At 46.6% G+C, this 21,350-nt stretch overlaps 1 protein-coding gene across 18 annotated transcripts in view; it reads left to right on the top strand.

Moving 5' to 3' along the window:
• Nucleotides 1-21,350, top strand: part of NCAM1 (neural cell adhesion molecule 1) — a 298,040-nt gene that overhangs the window by 234,832 nt on the left and 41,858 nt on the right. For 10 of the 18 annotated variants that reach the window (XM_081799462.1, XM_081799464.1, XM_081799463.1 and 7 more), the window contains exons 4-11: nt 376-519; nt 916-1,053; nt 2,192-2,309; nt 2,790-2,956; nt 9,628-9,770; nt 16,128-16,157; nt 20,285-20,435; nt 20,804-20,988. In XM_081799462.1, the coding sequence (XP_081655588.1) occupies nt 376-519; nt 916-1,053; nt 2,192-2,309; nt 2,790-2,956; nt 9,628-9,770; nt 16,128-16,157; nt 20,285-20,435; nt 20,804-20,988 (1,076 nt within the window). The remainder of the gene's footprint in view (nt 1-375; nt 520-915; nt 1,054-2,191; nt 2,310-2,789; nt 2,957-9,627; nt 9,771-16,127; nt 16,158-20,284; nt 20,436-20,803; nt 20,989-21,350) is intronic. The other 8 variants (XM_081799466.1, XM_081799468.1, XM_081799467.1 and 5 more) reach the window with 1 other exon arrangement.

Genomic DNA, 21,350 nt, shown 5'->3' with positions numbered 1-21,350 from the left:
ATTGTAGACTAGGTGTTGTACCAATTCATGCACCTTGCTTTGTGCTTCATTGGCACCATCCCACAGGGCAAGGGACACTTGGTAAAGAGACTCCTTTACCTCCATAGATCCTTTTCCACACAAAGTATGATAAATTTAGCACTCAGTGAATAGACATTGACTGCCAAACATTGATGCCATATTCCCCTACTTAAACCAGCTGTTTTGACGGGCATCTTGGCCAAGGATGGGTGGGACCCTCTCTTGGGCCACTGAAGATATATATGGGTTGAGAGCTGCCCACAGCTTGAATCCAAGCAGTATGGCTCTCGCAAAAGGGGGTCTGTGTGGGGCAACCAGCTGTTTTCCCTCATTCTTCTCTTGCTCATTTTCCAGAGAAGCTCATGTTCAAGAATGCACCAACCCCGCAAGAGTTCAGGGAGGGGGAAGATGCTGTGATCGTGTGTGATGTGGTCAGCTCCCTACCCCCCACCATCATCTGGAAGCACAAAGGCCGAGATGTCATCCTGACAAAAGATGGTGAGGCCTGAATTCCCTGGCGGCTGCCCTAACCCCCAAGCCACAGGGTCCCTTAGGGTTTCCACCTCAGCCACCCTCCGAGGCATTTCAACCCAACCTCAGATCCCAGTGTCCCACAGCCCTGTGCGTGTTCCAGGTCCTGAATGCGTGAATACCTGGAGCTTGTACATTCAGGCACTTGACCTTGTCTCCAAAGAAAAAGATAAATTTCCAGTAGACTTTTGCTCTTGGCTCTCTGTCAGCGCCAGGGCCACATGTCTTGATTTCGGTGTAAAGCCACCTCCCCCCAGCCCCAGAAGATTGCCGCTAGGGAAGAGGAAGGGCCCTGCAACCTCCCTGCAGATACCAGAATTCTCTGACTGACCCTTGGATGAACCCACCTCTTGTCTCTTCTAGTCCGATTCATAGTCCTGTCCAACAACTACCTGCAGATCCGGGACATCAAGAAAACAGATGAGGGCACTTATCGCTGCGAGGGCAGGATCCTGGCACGGGGGGAGATCAACTTCAAGGACATTCAGGTCATTGTGAACGGTGAGGAGATCCGTTCTTCCTGCTCTCTCCATTAGTACCACCTGGGTCCCCCAAATCCTCCGGAACTTCCTCTTTGGTCTGTTAAATAAATCCCATCCTGACACAAGCATCTATCTCAAGTGAATCCCCCCTCCCGGTAGAGCCTCTGGCTTGTTTTCTTTTTTCTTAATACACTTGCCTTTTGGGTCTCCCTCAACTCGGAGGACTTCTAGTGCAATTCTTGAATGTCCTCCATTGTCTTACAGCGCTAGAAATTTTTTGCCATGCTTTCTAATACTTATTCATCCTTCCTTGTCCTTGAGGTTACCATAATTGTGAGATTAGTCCCTTGGTTCAATGTTCAAAGAAAATACTATAATCAGTTCAGTCCTCAGAATAGTCAGAATCAGGGCCACGGGCTTATTAATCTTAATCTGCAATGTGTCACATAAACACACCCGTGGAATCGATTTGACATTTACAAGATGTTTACAGGAAATTATAATGTCAGTACTAAGAAAATAAGTAAATCGTGGTTGAATTGTTTTGGCTATTGATATATATTTTTTGCCAAATTCTCCCCCTCTCATTCCTTTGGTAAAAACTGTTTGTGCACAGGGCTGTTTTTGACAGTCCCAGAGAAATGTCACTCAGTGAGCTGGTGCATTTTGTATTGGTATTAACCATCTAACCACCGAGAACAGGCATTTTCAACTTTTCCCAGAATCAAGAACCCCCTTTTGGATGTCAAGTTCTACTTACCATGGTAGTTATAAGATTAATATGCATTAATTGAAAAAATACATCATGATAAATAGCTACTATAAGCTGAATCCTATTTTGAAAGGAATAAGACCTATTAATGTAGCTTTTAAAGCTATGTTATTAAAAAACAATATTATGTATTATATATAATGATACTTTGTATTGTTGAAAAACACTGATGCATGTTTGTGGGTGACTTACTTATTCAGTTTGGAGTAATTATTTAGGACACATTGGAATTTAGATCCCTTATACTAATTTTGCAGCTGCCTAGAACTCTTGACCTCGTGGCCGTGACCCTCTGACCTGAGGTCCCCTGGAAGTGCCTCCTCTCTAGGCTACTGGGTTCCTCTAGGTTTTCACAACCCCCCCTGACAGCTCTTCTTTCCTTCAGTGCCGCCCACTGTCCAGGCCAGGCAGAGCATCGTGAATGCCACCGCCAACCTCGGCCAGTCCGTCACCCTGGTGTGCGATGCCAAAGGCTTCCCAGAGCCCACCATGAGCTGGACAAAGTAAGAAACTGGCTCATGCCTTTTATCATGGACTCGTGGAGAAGGGAGCATGGAGCCTGCTCTGTGTTGGCATGTCCGTGGCATGGGTATGGGCTGCTTGGGAAGATCAGCTCTGGGTGCAGCCTTTCTGTAGATTCCTACAGAAGGAATCTATAGATTTTGTAGATTCTATGGATTCCTTTCTATAAGCTTCTCTCGCCTTGTGCATTGGACCCCTTCCAATGGGGCAGAACCAGAGGGCGTGGCCTTGGAGGCCCTCTTTGGAATGTTTGTAGATAGTTTATAGCCCTTGGAGAGAAACAGAGGTTTGGGTAGAGGAAGCAAAGGTGTGTATGTGGAAGTACAATTTGGGGTGTTGACTTTCTGTGAAGACTGAGTCTTTCCCATGGGCTCAGTCTGCATTCTGTGGAAATGGGTTAAAAATGAACATCTTACTTCTGTGGTCAAAATCACGGCACTTGGCATTTCTGCACCATGTAGGGATGGGGAACAGATAGAGAACGAGGGAGACGAGAAGTACGTCTTCAGCGATGACAGTTCTGAGCTGACCATCAGGAAGGTGGATAAGAACGACGAGGCCGAGTACGTGTGCATTGCCGAGAATAAGGCTGGAGAGCAGGATGCATCCATCCACCTCAAAGTCTTTGGTAAGGACGGTGGGGTTCAAGGTCATTGTTCTGCCACAGTTCCTCTTACCCCGCACACTCCATCCACCAGCAGGACCCCGTCCTCCAGCAGGACCCCGTCCTCTCTGCCTTGGAATCTGTTCCAGGTGCAACCACGTCTGCCATCTCCACCCCTATGCCCGAGTCCACACTGTCTGCCTCCTCTCTTGGTCAGTGACACAGTCTCCACCCCATGGTCCCCTTCTGCCCCTCCTCACAGTAGCCAGAATGGCCTCAAGCACCAGTCTTCTGTTTAAAATCCTCCCATGGCTTCCTGTTGCAACCAGAATAAAATCCAGACTGCCTGCCCTGGCCTGTGAGACCTAACCTGAGCTAGCCCCTGCCTTCCTTTCCAGCCTCGTCTTTCCTCCGCTTTGCTCCACACTGAAAACTCTCCAACCCCTCAGGCCCCCCTTCTGTGGCTCAGCCAACACTGAGCTTGTTCCTTGTCTTCGGGACATTGCACTTGATACTTCTCCTGCTTGGAATGTCATTCCCCCACATCTGCTCTGAGCCGCCTTCTGCACCATTCAGACCTCAACTCAACCCGCCTTCTCAATGAGTCCTTCCTGCACTACCCTGGCTAATGCACCACCACCACCCACCCACCTCCGCTGAGCGCTTCCACTGATCTGACTGTATCTTCTTCACCACACTTGTCCTGCCTGAACTGGCCTCATTTCCATGTTTGCTCTGGGGATTGTGGTCTCCGACCTCCATGAAGCGTGTAAACACCAAGATAGCAGAGTGCTGGTTGTTCTGTCTCTCTCCTGCTTTATCTCTGCCACTCCCAACAGTGCCGGACTTGGGAAGGCCCGTGATAAACAGTAGTGACCATCCGGCTGACTGCCTGTGTCCCCCTTGCTTCTTTCCATGGCCCATGTGAAACGGTGCCACCAAAGTCATGAGAAGAGCCCCTAGTCTCTACTCACTCCATCTCGACAAACTCGGTTAACTTCCATTCATTTGGAACTGAAATGCATTTTGACCTGACCTTGGAAAGAGAATTTGTGGCAGAGAAATGCTTAACCTATTGGCTGTCAACACTTCCTGCTCATGTTTTTTTTAAAACGACATGGGATGCCTGGGTGGCTCAATCAGTTAAGCATCCAACTCTTGATTTTGGCTCAGGTCATGATCTCAGGGTCGTGAGATAGTGCCCCTCATCAGGCTCCGAGCTGAGCATGGAACCTGCTTGGGATTCTCTCTCTCTTTCTCCCTCTGCCCCTTCCCACTTCTCTCTCTCTCTCTCTCTTTTAAAAAAAAAGACAGGGAAGCTGGTCCACTGTAGATGGTGCCGCTAGGCACCAAGGGGCAGCTCTGGTTCACATGGTTCCAGGTCACTACAGTGTGTGCCTGGGAAACCTGCTTGGGACCTGCTCGTGGGGCCTGATCATAGATCTTTGGAAGATCAAGTGCTTGTGTGCAGCTGGACCTGCTAATCATAGATGAATCTTATTTCTCTATTAATGACATCTGGGTTTAGAAACAGGTTATTAGTTCGGTTCATATCAACTGGATATACTGGAGAGTGAAAGCTAATGGCCTTGGGAAATATTCTTGACAGTTTTTTCTCTAATTCTCTTCCCCAGATTTGAATCACTCAGATTTCAACTCCTTCTGTATTATAAAGATAGGTGCATTGTTAAGGTATTCCTTCATTTAACAGATAGTGATTAAGCACCAGCGTTGCTGGACCGAAGGGCATCTGAGATATGAGTATGATGTGGTCCTTTAACTCTAAGAAGCATGAGGAGGGAGATGAACATAGAAGCATATAAATTATAATAGAGAGCGTCAGCCAGCAATATTTGAGTGTCTTCTGTGGGCCCAGCCATTGTCAAAGTGATGAGGATGAAAAACACGAGCTCTGTCCTCATCCGTGGGCTCACGGGCTAACATGGGTGACCAAGGCTGAAATTTTTAGTGACGACCCATTGTAAGGACTTCATAATGGTAATGGGCACAGTGTTTTAGAGGAAAAAAAGACCTGTGGTCATGCGGGACAGAAGGCAGAGAGGTCTTCACAAACGGTGTGCTGTTTCCCAAGCAGGACTTCCCAGGTGCAGAAGGGTGGGCGCAGGCGAGGCGCCCAGGCCACCCAGGCGCAGACGCAGGGGCGGGAAGACTGCGTGTTACGCTGACTGTGAGCTCCTTGCAGACAGGGGCCGTGTACCCCCAGCTACGAGGACAGTGTCTGGCAGATCATAGATGCTAGAGTTTGCCTAAGTGAAAGCAGAGCCATTTGTTTTATGTTAATGAAGCACAGTGCAGATGGCAAGGAGAGGAGTCTAGAAATGTGTAACTATCACTTGTCTTGGGAAATTCTTATATATTAGCCCCATAAAGTAATAATAATACCCGACACAAAGCGAGCGCTTAGAATGTGTCAAGCACCATGTGAAGTACTGTGTGTAACTGACTTTTAATCTGCAGCACAACACTGTGAGGTAGAGTTCATTCTTTCCCCTATTTCACAAAAGAGGAAACTGAGCCCAGAGAATTGGGTGACCTAACCAAGGAGCCAGGGTTCAAACTCAAACAGTTGGCTTGGAAGTTCCTTTCCGTGAGCTAGCAAAGGGGAGTTACTACTCCATGAAGCTCCACTGGACACAGACTACATCTGAATTACAGATGGGATGGCTGGGAACACCGAAGTTAGCGTGCCCTCCCTTTCCCACCATGGATCACACGGTTTCTCGGTAGAGATACACTCAGTTCTCACTTGGCTGGTCAGGAACAGATCTTGGATTCTTTTCCAGGCCTCTCCGGTGCGGGTGGCTGCCCCAGGAAGGAGGCGTGGGTAGTGAGTCAGGAGCCACGTGGGGCCAGTAGAGAGTGAAGAGCTGGATCAGGTCTAGGGGAGGAGCTAACAAAGCAGGGAATGAATGTAGGATGCAGGAACTGTGGCAAGACAGGCTTTGTCTTTCCACCCACCTCCCTCACCAGGCATGCCCTCCTGTACCCCGCCCCTCACACACACAGAGTTTCTTTCCCAAGACCGCAGCTGGGAGAATATAGATGCTAGTCCAGAAGAGCAAATAGAGGAGAGGTGGCCAGACTCTTGCAGAGACAGGCAAGTAAACCACAGACTCCTAGGGACTCTGTCTAATCCAGCCCCCATCCAGAACGCGAGTCCCCCTCTGTGATCTCCAGGGGAGAGTTCACATAGCCTCCTTGGAGTAACCTGGTCCCTCTTGTACACACTGCTTTTCCTCTCCATTTCACATTCTTAACCTCCTCTCCCTCCTCCTCTGGCCTCCCTTGGTTTAGGAGATTGGTAGGAAGGCCAGGACACGGGGTGGGGAGGGGCTAGCGAGGTAGTGCTCCCTCTTTCTCTTACTCTCTGTCCCTCCCGTTCCCCGTGCCTTGCCGTGCGGACCGGGTTCCCCAGTGGCAGCAGTGAGGCAGAGAGCACAGAAACCAGTAGCTCGGATGGTAGAACAGGGCTCAGAACTCCTGTGATGCAAGATGGGAAGGCATTTAGTAGGTACAGGGCACATCTAAATTAGAGAGTGCCGTAATTGTACCTTATCGACATCACTTTTCCCTAAGAAAGGGTCACGTTCTAGCATGCATTGCCCTAGTTATCAGCCAGAAGCTCTTTTTACTAAGTACTTACATCCTACCTTTCTTTAAATTTGGCAATGAATTTCCATTGCTTTTCTCCCCCATGGGCCCTTCTGAAAAAGTATTTTTGTCTCCGCATATTCCTATTATGCTCACACAAATGCTCTTGAGGTCTCGTGCTGCTGTGGGCTAAGGCAAGTTCACCAGTGGGCTTGCTTATCTGACCCCTTAGGACCAAAGCAGCCTTTGTGAGTTACAGCACAGTGTAAAGCCTGAAGGGAGGTGCACCTGGTCATGTCCAGCCTCTCAGCACAGAGGAGCAGGGCCCCAGAGCCCTCCGTGAGCTGGGGAGGCAGGAGCCTGGGTTGGGGTGGGAATAGACGAGACCACCTCTCAGTGGCAGGGTGCAGAGTCATGGGCATGCCAGAAGAGGAGAGCTGTTGTGCTGGGAACACTCCCAAGGACATCTGTGCTCACAGGAGGGTCCGTGGGGAGAAGTGCAATGGAACGATCTGAGGCAGTAAGTCCCATAGCAGCAGGTGGAAAATAGAACAGGGACCCAAAGTCAAGGGCCCACAGCAGACATTAATTAAGATGGTGTAAGTACCATCTGAAGACAAAACCTGGAGATGTTCCTGTAGATGCTGGTGTGCAGAGGGAAGTGACCTTGCAGCTGTCCCTGTTTGCCTGAGGATGCCCATTGTCCCCGGGTAATTAGTTAGAGCATTCCTTTTCACTCTCAAGAGTGCCCTGATTTGGACAATAAATTATATTGATATCCTAACCCCAAGGCAATATCCTGAGCCTTCAATGAGTTCTGACAATAGCTTTGCTGCTTCTGTAATGCAGAGAGGTTAGGTCATTAGTGAGAAGCTTGCCTGCCTTCCAACAGCCCTCTGTAGACCATACAAAATTAGCTGTTGTTAATAGTGTTTTTAGTAAGAATATAGTTTGCTTTTTTCTAAAGACTTGTGCAGTGCACCCTTTGTAACCCTCTGGGAAATGGAGCCACCAAACCAGATATGAATAGACATTAACTATCCCTTGTTTGTCTTCTATTAACCTTTTGATGCTGGGACAAAGTGCTAGGGGTCATGACAAGGCCAGCAAACACTGTCTAGGTCACCATATCCATCTAGGTTTCAAGAGGCCAAAAATTCAGCCTTTCTGTAACTGCCTCCGGACCTCAAAACAACTGTTCAGTTCCGTGAATTCAGTTGTTTGGCTGAATTTTATTTTATTTTTTTACACTTTTTTAAAGATTTCATTTATTTGAGAGAGAGAGAGAGAGAACACGAGCAGGGTGAGGGGCAGAGGGAGAAGCAGGCTCCCCACCGAGCAGGGAGCCCGATGCAGGGCTGGATCCCAGGACCCTGGGATCATGACCTGAAGGCAGACGCTTAACCAACTGAGCCACCCAGGCGCCCCTTTTTTACACTTTTCAATCTGTGATTTTAACAGTGTAGAAATTCAACTTTTATTTTATCTTTCTCAAACCTCCTGTCCAGCCGCACTTAACAGTTAGTCCATTCAGTATGAGTTGTGACCACCTTGAAAGTCTTATTTATCAAGATCGACACAGAACCTTTCTGTGGGAAAACCTCACTCAAGTGAACTCCATCAGTTCCAATTTGTGATCATTTGGCCCCATTGGATTGAGACATGCCTGGGTGCTTGCCATCAAAAAAGAATTTGCCAAGCAAGCGTTTAGTACAGATTAACTGTAGTAGAATACTTGGCCTATATGGATAATTTTATATAGAAGCAGGTATTTGCTACAGAAAACGCACAGCCTTTAAAGCACTTGCCATTAAAGCAGAATCGGGGGCGTCAACTTGTAGGAAGTATATAGACAGTCGTTTATTAACCTACTCAGGAGCAGCGTATGAATTTGCACTTCTTTCAGAAATTATCCCATAAATTTGATTTATTTATTTTTTGTTTATCTAGCCTCGTCTTTTTCCCCATTAGTGAAATAAGTTACATTTGTGCAGCGTTCTTTTCTCTTCTATGGAAAGTTTTGCAATTTCAGAGTGTAATTGTTTTAAATCAGGAAAAGTCAATTTTCTCTAATGTTTTAACATTTAACTCCGATTCCAAATGCTTGTGTTTTCTGGCATTACCCAAAACATTTGGAAAATGAACCCATCTCCTCTCCTTCCTATCCCAGCCCACTCCGCAGCCCGCAACCCGTCTCTTGCCCCATTTCCCTGCTTGAGTCAATACTAACACAGCTCTCCCAGTCAGTGAGAAGCTCAGTCACTTGCACTCCTTCTCATTCCCTTCTGATTCTTGCCATGGCTCCTTCGCCCTCTGTTCACTTGGCACTTCCCGTGAAGCCTTCGTGAGCACCTCTCTCAGAGCTGCCCTTCCCTGTCTGCCCCCCACCCCACCCTCCCCCAGGACCACCCGGTTCGGGACTCTGTTCCACCACATCTGGGGCACTGTCAGAGTTGTCAAAATTGGTTTTCCCACCTCAAGGTTTTCTCCATTCTCAATCTTGAGTTTTTTGCGGATTAACCTTCTTGAAGTACAAGTGATCATTTCATTCCTCTGATCGAACACCGCCAGTGGGCTTCCATCGGCGCCCGGAGATCATTCAAAGCAAGCACTGTAGCCAGGCAGCCATGACTCCTCCCTCTAGCACCACCTCCCCCTGCCGTGATGCATAAACATGGCCCCCATCACACTGCCCTCCTCATGTGTCCTTGCTTCTTTGCTCGCAGTCAAGCAGTAGTCTACACTGAAAATGACTCTATCCCAAAGTTCCAGGTACTGAAGATGTCATGGCCCAGCCCGAAAGCTTCCTCCTCATGAAGGCTCCAACCAGATGAGTGCTCTTCCTCTGCCCCATGCGTTCTCCACCCTGTGCCCTGGACGCTCGTTCTCTAGGGGATCTTGTTGTTAATGGTCTCACATTGATGTTGTCACATGCCTATTCAGTTCTGTAGCTCCTGCAACACCTAGAATAGGGTCTTATACTCAGTAAGGACATAACCTGTGTTGAGTGGGTGCATGGTATAATTTAAACCCAGAAAGCTAAACCAATCAGATAAACTCATGAACATGTCTTGTCTTTTCAGCGAAACCCAAAATCACTTATGTAGAGAACCAGACCGCCATGGAACTAGAAGAACAAGTCACTCTGACCTGTGAAGCCTCAGGAGACCCCATTCCCACTATCACCTGGAGGACTTCTACCCGGAACATCAGCAGCGAAGAAAAGGTATGATGTCACCAAGAGTTTCCAGGCCATGGGATGCAGGCTCAAAGCAGGTCATGTCTGCCCGGGGCCCCATTCTCTTCGGGGAGCTAGAAGATGGGATGCAGGCCCCGAAGGCCATGCCAGGTCCCACGGCCTCCATCCTCCAGACTGCCTGGCCGTCAGTGTGTTTCAGGGCCACAGTTTCCTGCATAGATCTGCAGGAGTGTGAGGTTCCTGGGCATGGTCAAGTTAGACGTTCTGGGGAGGAAGCGGGTAGTGCTTTTCAAACCCAGGATTACGGAGCTATGAGGAGCAAGGAGAAGCCAAGAGCCTGGTGGTCCAGCTATCATCATATCAAGAGTACCAAAGGGAATGTGTCCTGGAAATAGCAGGGATCAGAATGAGCCCTATTAATTCTTCTCCTCGTGTTTTGTACACTCATGCTGTACATGCACTGTATGCACAAAAGCTTGGTTGCCTTTGTGTCTGCCTGTATTTTCGGTCACATTTGGATATCATTTTGTTCTGAAGGCAAAAATAATTAGCAGTTTCCACATGACGATGATTACACTGGGTTCTCCAATACATTCTATGCTCTCAGCTTAAGCTCTCTGCGGCCCATGGTAGCAACCTTCCTGGCAATTTGAAATGACTGGGAAGATTTAGCTTTTTTTTTTTTTTTTTTAAAGATTTTATTTATTTATTTGAGACAGAGAGAATGAGAGACAGAGAGCATGACAGGGAGGAGGGTCAGAGGGAGAAGCAGACTCCCTGCCGAGCAGGGAGCCCGATGCGGGACTCGATCCCGGGACTCCAGGATCATGACCTGAGCCGAAGGCAGTCGCTTAACCGACTGAGCCACCCAGGCGCCCCTGGGAAGATTTAGCTTTAAAGCATGTAGATTTATAAGCCACCAGGAAGCTGTCATTATTATTGACAGTATATACGGATTGAGGTAACCCCACATCAAGCAGCCCTTTGCTACTGAGTGGGCCAAAAGCAGGAAGAAGCAGCAGCTTGGTTTTAAGGCAATTTAAACCCTCTTATGGCACTTCTCCAATCTCATCTCATATACCCTGTAGTAATGGGCTTCATATTAGTTGGCCAAAGCTTTGTCACCTATTTAGGAGTAATGGCCTTAACTTTAAAGAGCGTTTATAATGGATTGCTTATTGACCACAATGTCAAAAATGGTAGATCTTCACTCTTCTGCCTGCCTAAAGGAAATCCCCCAGAGGGTAAACTTAAATAAAGTCAAAAAGAGACAGGGTGACACAGCAGAGCTACATTTGGGATTTGCATTTGAGGATCTGATTTCTGCCCCACGAATAAAAAACAAAACTAAATCAAAAGGAACAGAAATTGCTGTTCCAAAAAGCCCATTATTTTTTGCAAGTTTTACCTCCACAGTTGAATTTGACTTAACAAAACCTCAAGGAACTGCTAAGTATTTTTGAAACTCACATATGCTGTTCGATATTGTGAAAACCAACTGGATTAAGAAATGTGGTGTTTACTTGGATAGTTTCTTTATCAACATTGGAATTAAACCCCAAGCTCAGATTTCAGCTCCCATCGTGTATGTTACGTGGATTGAATGTACATTTCAGGGCTTAAACCGCAAGGCTGCTGCTCAGCCAATTTTTCTACATCAGGCTTGTGATTTGTCCAGAATGACCCAGTGTATATCGTTGACCTACAGCGAAGGACAGAAATTATATCTATCCCAGATGAATGATGTTTTTAAATTCAATGTCTTTTCTAGGAATAGCTCCACAGCTAAGCTAGACCAGAAGGGTTATTAAGATTTGTGCCTACCCTAAGTTCTTTTATAGGTGGGCACTTCTGGCCTGTATCTGTGAATTCATTTTTACAGAATGAGAACAAATAACCAGGCGCTAATCCACACTCATACTTACTAAATATTGAGACAAAAGGTCTCCAGCAGAGACCATCTAAGACCAAGTAGGTGCTGTATAATTCAATGATCAGTGTAGGTCATTTGTCTCAATCTGAGATAATTATCTAAGCCCAGCCACATAGGTTGTATTTGGTTTCTTTTACTACGGACTGCCTTCGAGTTTACTCAAAGTGACACTATTGAAGCATGCGTGAATCCGTTGTTAGAACAAGTCCTCCAAACCAGCCAGTGACATGACACCATATTAACATATTTGCCTAAATGGAACCCTACATAGAAGAGTTGCCATTTCTATTAGTTATATATTAACATCAGCGAGGCTTGATATCCATCTTATACCGTGGAGAGCTCATAATTAAGAGAACAGAGGGCCTATCCATGCCGGCCGGACTCCGGGTAATCAATTTCACTTTGATCTGGCAGCCCCTCGTGTTCTCTACCCTCTGAAGGGGCATTATATATAATCAGGGATCAAGATGATTAGAGGCACCGTATTGTAGGAGTAAAAGAAAACAATTTTCTTTTTAAAATCAGGATGATACACGAAGCAGATAAAAACAACGATTGTTTGTACCTGTTAAGCCCTGGAAGGCTCCTGAGAATTAGACTGCACAAAATACTGGGATCCTAGAAGCCAGGAAGGAAGGTCCCATTTGAGGTTGTCCAGTCTCACCTGGCATTCACTTTGCCGGAAGTTTATCTGCCGGAAAGGCTCATGGTCCCTCCCTGAAGGGTGACGGTGTCTGTCCTCTGCAGGCATCTGGCCAACACTGGGGATCAGGAAGGTCTGCTTCGTTGCGCCTCCCACTGTTCAGTCTTCCCACCTCTGCCCCTCAGTCCTCTGGGGAGAGCTCTTGGATTTTCCACTAGTCTCCAGTCTTCATGCGTCAGTTCAACCCCTGGTGCTTCCTGGTGGTCCCGTCCTAGAGAGCTTCAGTCCACTGGCGCTCCCCTAAAGTTCTGTGGAGACAGTGTAGCTAGTGCAGATTTCCATGCAGTGAACTGCTCCCTTGTTCTGGACACCATCAGGCAGCTAAAGTATTAGCCCTGCAGCAATTTCCTCATTCTCTTGCCTCATATTGAGCTTGTGGTCAACTAAAACGCTCAGCTCTTTTTTATGTGAACTGCACTGAAGCCACATATCCCCTTATCCTGTTCTTATGCAATTGATTGCTTCACCAAAAATGCAGAATTTTATATTTATTTCTGCTAAAAACTGTGTTTTGTTTGTTGCAACCAGACATTTCTCAGTGGGGTCACTATGGCAATTTGGGAAGGCTCTTCCTTCCTGGGATGGTCCCGTGCATTGCAAGATTTTTAGCACCACCAGTCCCCTTCCCTCTAAATGCCAGCAGCCACCTCTAATCACTTTGATGACCAAAAATGCCACATACACAAACTCTTTCTGGCTTGAGAAACATTTCAGTCCATCTTTCTAACCAGGCAAGTCTGGCTTTCCTCACAGCTGTCTTTAGAGGTCTGTAGGTCTAGGGCATTTCAAGCCACATGGACCCCCCCTGTTTTATGTGTTTTTAAAGTAATGAGGTCTAACAGTGAGTGGTGACCCCACTTCACAAAGCCCAAAGGCAGAAAGTTCAGTAGCCTTCCCCAGGCAGCTGTGATCCAGCATCTGTATTAGCTGTTGCCTCCAACCTCGCATGAACACTTACATGAAACATCTTTGTCCAAGCCTCTGATAAAAATGTTGACTGGGACAAGGTCAAGTGCAGAGCTCTTAGAATGCTCTCACAGCTTCCCCCTGGGTCATTGGCTTGGAAGGTAGAGCACCTAATGCCACGGTGCTCCTCATGATTTTGATGACTTTTGCGGAAGGTTCAATGATTTTTTTAATAAAGTTGGTTACAGAATAAGCTAATTAAAGCAGCTTGGTCTTTTGCTTCATTGCTTAGTTAAGTCTAGGGTTTGTCTGGTATTACCCTTCTTAAGAGAGAAAAGGCTTTCAACCATAGGCACAGAATTAGTAACTTTCTAATGGATCCCAATGTTCCTCTTCATTAAAAAAAGAAGGGGGGGCGGGAATCAAACAGAAGCCAGTTCACTGAGCCTCATTGTCACACCCTATCTGATCGTGTCTTTAGGTGTAGTCCAGCTGCTCCTTCGAGATTGATTACTGTCAGTCTGCTAAGCTTCAGCTAGTTGAGTCGGTTTTGCTCAACAACTGATAACAGCTAAGCTAAATTTGGGTCATTAAGACCGTTAGGGTAGATCATCTGTCTGAAAGTTAATCCATTCATTAGTCTCTATTATGTTGACCAAAAAGAAAACAAACCATATTTTGAACATTATAGTGGGTCAGTTTGATCAATGTGTCTGGAGGTCATTGTGATAATGCAGATGCAAAGAAAGTTTGCACGTCCACATCATTTCGTTGCTCATCCTACCTAGACTCATTTTAAATATTGCAGGTATGTGAGTGAGTGGGGCTAACTTCCAGGTGCCATTTACATACTGAGCAAGACCTTTGGAGGATGATTTGCACAATCTGTTGCTAGCAGAACACATTCTCTGTGTGCTTATTTGAACCTCTTATTTGAACATGCCTTTGAAATGACTGGTACAGAAATTCATATGAAACTTTAATATTTGAGGAAAAGAAGAGGGGCAAAGAATTGAGATCAGAAGAGATAGATAGGAAAAAAATGGAATTTCATGAGCCTTGAGTCTTTAGCTGATAGAGTATCCCACAAATCCCACAAGTAAGAGAGACCTTTGAAATTCTGGATTCGCTGGAAACTGGATCTTTCTGTCAGCAGGAAGAATTCCTCTTTCGTACAACCTAGGTGCCCACATATAAATACTGGAAAAGGTGCCTCGTTGAGCAGTTAGAGTCTGGCATATTCTGCGTGTGGGCAAAGGTAGAGCAGGTAATACTTTAGGATAACAGTAGGGATGCTTCACTCTAGTTTATTTACATATTCCTACAGATTCCTACAAATCCTTATTACTTCTTAAAAGATGTGAGATGTGAGATGATAAAATGTGAATAAACCTGGAACTTAAAATTTCTGGAGCATGACTAATCCTATCCTAATGTGTTTTCTGTGTGTGCATATCAGATTGTCTTAAAGTGAGCCACACCATCACCAAATTATCAGGGCCGAGGCATATTCCACCAGGTACACAGCCAGGAGGTCAGGCTACTGGAAGCATCTTGTTACTAGCAACACCTTATTCTAAAAGCCACAAAACCGTACTGATCTGGGAGAGACACAAGAAGAATCAGATTTGAAAAACAAACAACTCCATATGATACAGCCCTTAAAAAACGATCTTGATTCATGCAGCCCTGGCATGTGACAGACAAGCTTCTCGGTGATGTGGACTTGGCAACCACATTTGACATGTTGGCCCACTGTCACTTTGGTCTCTGCATGTTCGTTCCTCTGTTCTCACTTTTTTCTTCATTCTGACATCACGTGACATAATCCAACATCTCCCTCCTCGTTTCTCACAAAAGCTCTTTGCATTTAGTGGACTCTTACTAAATGTTTGCGGACTCATTTGCATTTCCTGGATTGCATTGCTGTGTCTCTGGCATCTGTTCTTTCCTTTCTCCATCTGAACATCAGGGACAACCAGGCACTCATGCCATCTAATAAAAAGAACAATGCAGGTATAATGTTTTTGAATCCCGGTATGAAAACAGAAAAACCATAAGCATTGTAGATTCCCAAGTGCCGGATAAGTAAAATATCTAGATGTGGGCAGGAAAATAACCAAGCCTCTATGCTTCTGAGTTGACTCAGTCCTTTGTGAATGCCGTGTTGGATGACGGTGGTGCATGCTTGAGCCTGCATGCTGTCTGGGCATTCCTCTTAAAGAACTGACTGGAGCCTGCAGCAGCAGAGATGGCTGGCCTGAAAGTTTCCTGACCCACAACTTTAAGGACTTCATGCTTACCATTCTCTGCTCCTTTCTTAGTTCCTTTTTTTTTTTTTAAGATATAAACTTGATTTTTAATAGGATGCATGCCACGAATTAGAAAAATGCATGAGCACCAAATGGCATTAGTAGTTTTGCAATAAGCTGTCTGATAGAATCCAAAGGAGGAAACCTACCCTCTAAGTATCTCTAGATTATGGGGTTCGTATTAGTCGCGTCATGAGATACAACGAGAAATGCTCAAGATGTTTTACAACAGGAGCAGTCGAACACGTCTGCTGGTGTCCATGTGTATTCCTACCAAAGGTTAGGAAAGCCTTCTCCTTTGAATGATACATCTTAATGTGTGGAAGGGGGGAAAAAGCGGAACATAAGCTAACTCCTAAATTAAATTGGGTAATAAACACACCATTGAAAGTGGGCCTTGGACAAAGTTCTGAGTTAAAAAGCAGCTGCATGTGCACGGAATGCAGTGTGATACATCAATTCTCTGAAGCAACATGTTGTAAAATTTTACTGCTTTCTTGTTGTGTTTTATATCTTGTTCTCTCCAGGCTTCGTGGACTCGACCAGAGAAGCAAGAGGTATAGCTTACCTGACCACTAGCCAGTCTTTAGTTTTTGAAAGCATTCTAGCTTAACTCACCATTCCAGTTCAATAACCAGACATGCTAAACTAATTAGTCATAGAGTTAGATTAAAGAATAGGTCGATAGTGGTAGACATTACTTAGAAATAGTGGCGTTTTAGGATGAGCAAGCAAGCTGTGTTGGGAGTGGATGAACAAATCCTTATTACTTCTTAAAATTGGATCTTATTTTCTTGCTGGTGCTGGTAAAATCACATCCAGGTAATTATACTTACAGAAATAAATCGCTCCAATTCCCAGGCCAGGCTTTTTGAAATGACAAGATTTTTTTTTTTTTTTTTTTTTTTTTTTGTGACTCTCACCTGGTTGATGTGGCTTTGGGTCATAAAGTCATGGAGTTAGTGGTCTAAAAACCCACTCAACCCTTTCCAGCTCAACTCATCTTGTTGCTCGCTTATTTTATAATGATTGGTCTTGGTAAATGATCACATCACATCCCATTTCATGTCAAAGCAATGCAGACGACATCTCTCCTTGGTTTGCCCAAATTGCTAAACACACATATGTCACTTTGATAGAGCATTAAATTTATGAGATTAGCACGATTTGGCACAAGCAGTTTTATGTTTTTTAGAAGTCAGTAGCATTTAGCCTTTGAGCTTTCTCTGACTGCTTGCTTCAGCTTGGGTAATGTGGGACTTTGTTTGAAAACTGAAGCTAAATATTAATCTTAAGATTTTAATGTTACACACCCAAGACCCTAATTACAATCATGCCTATTGTTTTTTTCACTGATTTGTGTGATTAAGTGACAGATAGTGAAATAAAAACCAGTATGCTTTAGAGGAGGTTCAAGGATCAAACCCATAAATATTTTTTTTAAAAAACTAGCTTTTGTCTCTTCTCCAGAGGAAATTTTGATATTGTGATAGTATAAATGTAGACTATGTCAATCCTATACACTGTATTTTAATCAGGTAACCCTATCCTCTTAGTCTTCCAGAAATGATAATTATTCAGAACACATAACTCCTGTGTTCAGGTCGTGGCTATAAATATTTAATGCTGTTTAATATTGAGGAGTTGACTGCCTGTCCCCGGGCACGGATCCTAGTTTCTGCACATGAACACACTGTCGTGATCAAACCTAGTGTCTGATAAGCTCACTTTGTATCCTACCTTCTTCCTTGTCATGGGGACCGTAATCAAGTGCGCATCCTGCTGAAATGCCTCCCTCCTACGGCACAGAAGTCGCTTAGTGCTTTCCCAGGCTGGGTGTTCTATTGCCCCAAAGTCACGGACCCATCCGGGACTGGGGAAGGGAGAGAAGAAGCTTTCATTATCAGCCACTTCTGAGCAACTACAGATCTCATTCTATTTGGCCTTCCACTTCTCCTCTTGTTATTCTGATTTAAACCTGGCTGGAGGGGGAGGGGAGATTTATCAGGGAGCATTAAGGGAGGTTAAGAGAATTACTATTATAAGAGGAAGTAATAGGTTTACTCCCAGGAAAGCAGACAACTCACTTCCGGTTTCCAGAAGTATCCTTATCTTGAGTATCTCACTCTGGATATAATTGACTTTCAAGTGAGTGCCGCCCCTGGGGCTCAGAAGTTCCATTCCTTCCTGTTTGTCTCATTCAGAGATGAAAACCATTAAGTCCAGATGAGCTCCAAAGAAGGCTTGGGCTATGGCCAGTTTCGTTCTGTAAGCTCAGAAAATTCACACTTTTACCTGGAAGAAGGGATGCAAAAAATGTTGATGAGAAGAATAATTGTAATTGCACTGCATGCTATTTTTGCAAAACAGGGTCTTCTTGTCCCAGCTCTCCTTCCATTCTTGCCCAGAGATCATCTGCTTCCTCTGCAGGCCTGAACTATCAGCATGACCCCTGTCTGGATGGCTTGTAGGTGGCACTCCCTGACTTTGCCTGGTGTCAGAGGGAGACAGTCTAGTTGCACGGGAGACTCTGCTTCCCCTTGGAGGGAGAACTGGGCATCTGACAAATTCCCATCATCAATCCTGTCGTGAGCCACTGCAAAATGAGAATTCTCTGTAGAGGACTGTCTCCTGGTCTGTTGACACAATTAAATGAGAAAATTTTCCACATAGAGAAATTAAGACCACGTAGAAGGGGAGAGAAGTATGGCTGTCAATGAAACCACTTCCCAAGCTTCTCTTCAACCATTTTCTAGAATATTCTGCATAGACTGTTCGTGTCCTGCTTTGTTGTTATTTGTTACTGTCCTACTCTTACCTACATGACTCTCTTTGCATCTTTTGCTGTAGTATTGCTTCCATTGTGGAAATGTTCTCTTGACTTCCCAAAGATCTGGTCAGTTTTCCATGTTTGTGGGTGTTGAGCCCAGGACAAGCTCCATCTGTATGACAAACAATCCTAGTTCAGCCGTCAGCTGGTGTCACTGTGGGCTGAGCCTGTGTTCTCACTGACATAACCAGAAGGGCAGGGGGTGGACTTCGAACCCTTTCTGCCTTTATCCTGTTGTGTTTGGGGCAGACAGGAGTGACAAACAGGTAAGGTCAGCCCTTTAGAGATACTTGCAGGGATTTTCTCAATGCCACTAGTTTAATGGCTTTATTTTTGTATGGCTCATGGAAGTTGCCACTGGGACGTATTGGGACAACCTGGTCAGCCCACAAGAAAAGAGAGTCCGAAGAGCCAGGGACCCTTGGATGTCTCAAGGTGTTCTAGTCAAGTGTTCCACACCTGTCTGTTGTCATCTCTCACTAATGTGTGGCATCTCCTCAACCAGTCAGCCTTGCAGACTTACAGGTCAGATGGTAGTTGAGAGCCGTGGGCATCGGGCACTCCTCTGAGGGCGGAGTGGCCCTTAGGCAGTGATGATTTTGCTCGGCTCGCTGCCGCCTTGCCAGCAGGGGTGTCCCATCTTCCAGATCCAAACCTCAATGGGGCTTAAATGCCTGAGATGAATTCATTCCATTAGTGATGGTCAGAGGGACTTTTTGGGACAGGTCTCCACAGAGACCGCCCCACAAGGCCCATGGGACCTTGCTTTTGAGCTGCCCAAGCCGGCTGTGTGTGACATTGCAGTTCTGGGTTTCGGGCTTCCAAACCAGCACATCAGAAGAACCTCAATGAAACAGGTGTTCTTTCATTCTTTAAAGGCCCGACCCCATGGGACGACAGGTGCTATATGCAGAGCACTCACCTGTCCATCTCCACAGAATATCATATGCTGGAGATAAGAGTGTAGCCCAGCCTGCAAGGAACGAGACTCGTTCTTCAGATTACCAGCTTCCTTGAGGATCTGAACTTGGGCAACATGCCCAGACTTTATCTAGGCCAGCAACCATTTCACTTCGAGTGTCAAGGCAGGAGCCCCGTGGAAATATTCCAGGACCCATTGCCTAGGGACTATAGGTTTATTCCCCTTTTGACCAGTCGCTGGAATTCCAGAGACTCAGGAAGTGAATTATTGTATCAAGGGCTAGAATGCAGAATCTGGTGGTGACTGCCTGGGGCTCTGTGCCACTATCCCTGGAGAGGGGAGCCAGGGACCCTCACTTCCAGCTCAACAGCTCCTCATCATCAAGTTGTTGGACTTTCTCTTGAATGAAATTATTTCACTTTTAAGCCTTCAGGAAAGCGAGGCATCTGCAGAAATACAGGTTTCTTGTATAATTTCTTGCACTTGGCACATTCAGATTTCCCATTATGCATGCACGCACCATGGAACTGGCAGATGGGCAGACTCCTGGAAGGAAAGCTTAGGGTGCAGGTTTCCCAGACTCTCATGAGGCAAAGCTGTCACTGCTGGAATATCTGCAGGCCAGGCCTTTTGCTTCCATCTTAGACGTGCCAAACAAAGTCGTCTTGGGGGACCTTGGCTGTCCTTGCCCCAAACCGATCTTGGCATAGGGTCTAGGCTGCTTCACATAAACTGGGTCCCTTTTTCTATTTTGGAGACACTCAAGTTCCCGTGGTGCTCTCCAGAGCCTCCCACACTAGCTGGGACCTTAAGTAAGACACATGGGCACAGCTTGGGGAGAGGATGTGAGACTGGTCCCAGACAAGAGATGGCCCGGTCTCCCACCCCCAGCCCTGCCGCGGGCTCTCACGCTCTCTCTTCCCTCCCGGCAGACTCTGGACGGGCACATGGTGGTGCGTAGCCACGCCCGAGTGTCGTCCCTGACCCTGAAGAGCATCCAGTACACAGACGCCGGAGAATACATCTGCACCGCCAGCAACACCATCGGCCAGGACTCCCAGTCCATGTACCTGGAAGTGCAATGTGAGCAGCAGCTGTGGAAGAACGAGGGGAGGGGGACCGTGCAGGGTCAGGCTGAAAGGGGACAAGAGCAGCCAGGACCCGAGCCGCATCCCCGTAGCTCTGCTCACGCTCCATGTGGCAGTGGCCCGAGGCCATTCCAGAGCTTTGTCCCCAGGTCATGCCCTCACACTGGCCGAGGCTTCTTACAGGCTCACAAACCCTTCCATCTTCCTGTGCAGCTCACAGGACTGCGGAACCGGCCTGACCTTTCCTACGCCCGGGCCCTGGCTCTGCTTAGGGCACGCCCGCCCTCCCAGGGCTAGGAGACGGGGTGTACGGGGCTCCTCTGTGGTGCTGGTCTTCCTGATAGGCATTGCTGTTCCTTGCAGATGCCCCCAAGCTGCAGGGCCCCGTGGCTGTGTACACATGGGAGGGGAACCAGGTGAACATCACGTGCGAGGTATTTGCCTACCCCAGTGCTACCATCTCATGGTTTCGAGATGGTCAGCTGCTGCCAAGCTCCAACTACAGCAATATCAAGATCTACAACACCCCCTCCGCCAGCTATCTAGAGGTAGGTCGTGGTGGAGGCAGGGGAGGGGGGAGGAGGCACAGTCTGACTCTGGATAGGCTCCTATATGCAGCTAAAATCTTCTCTCTTGCTCCTCTGGCATCCTGACCAGCGGAACCGTCGGCTACAGAAGAAACTGAGCCTCAGCCCTGCCCCTTCTCTCTCCCTGGGGCCAGGTCGCAGCCCAGGAGGCCGAGCGTGCCTCTCTCACTGGCCCCTTGGCAATTCTCTCTGGCTTAAGGCTGGGCTGGAGCTAATGGTTCATGCTTTCCTGGTTCTTTCCTTTACAAATTGGTCCAATAAATAAAGATATGAGTCGGTGGCCATTCCATGGGACACTTAGAACCCACGAGTTCCTTCTTTCC

This window comes from Leptonychotes weddellii, chromosome 11 (assembly GCF_054177405.1).
Source record: "Leptonychotes weddellii isolate Sample4059 chromosome 11, ASM5417740v2, whole genome shotgun sequence".
Classification (NCBI taxonomy): domain Eukaryota; kingdom Metazoa; phylum Chordata; class Mammalia; order Carnivora; family Phocidae; genus Leptonychotes; species Leptonychotes weddellii.
This window is presented reverse-complemented; position numbering and strand designations above follow the sequence as displayed.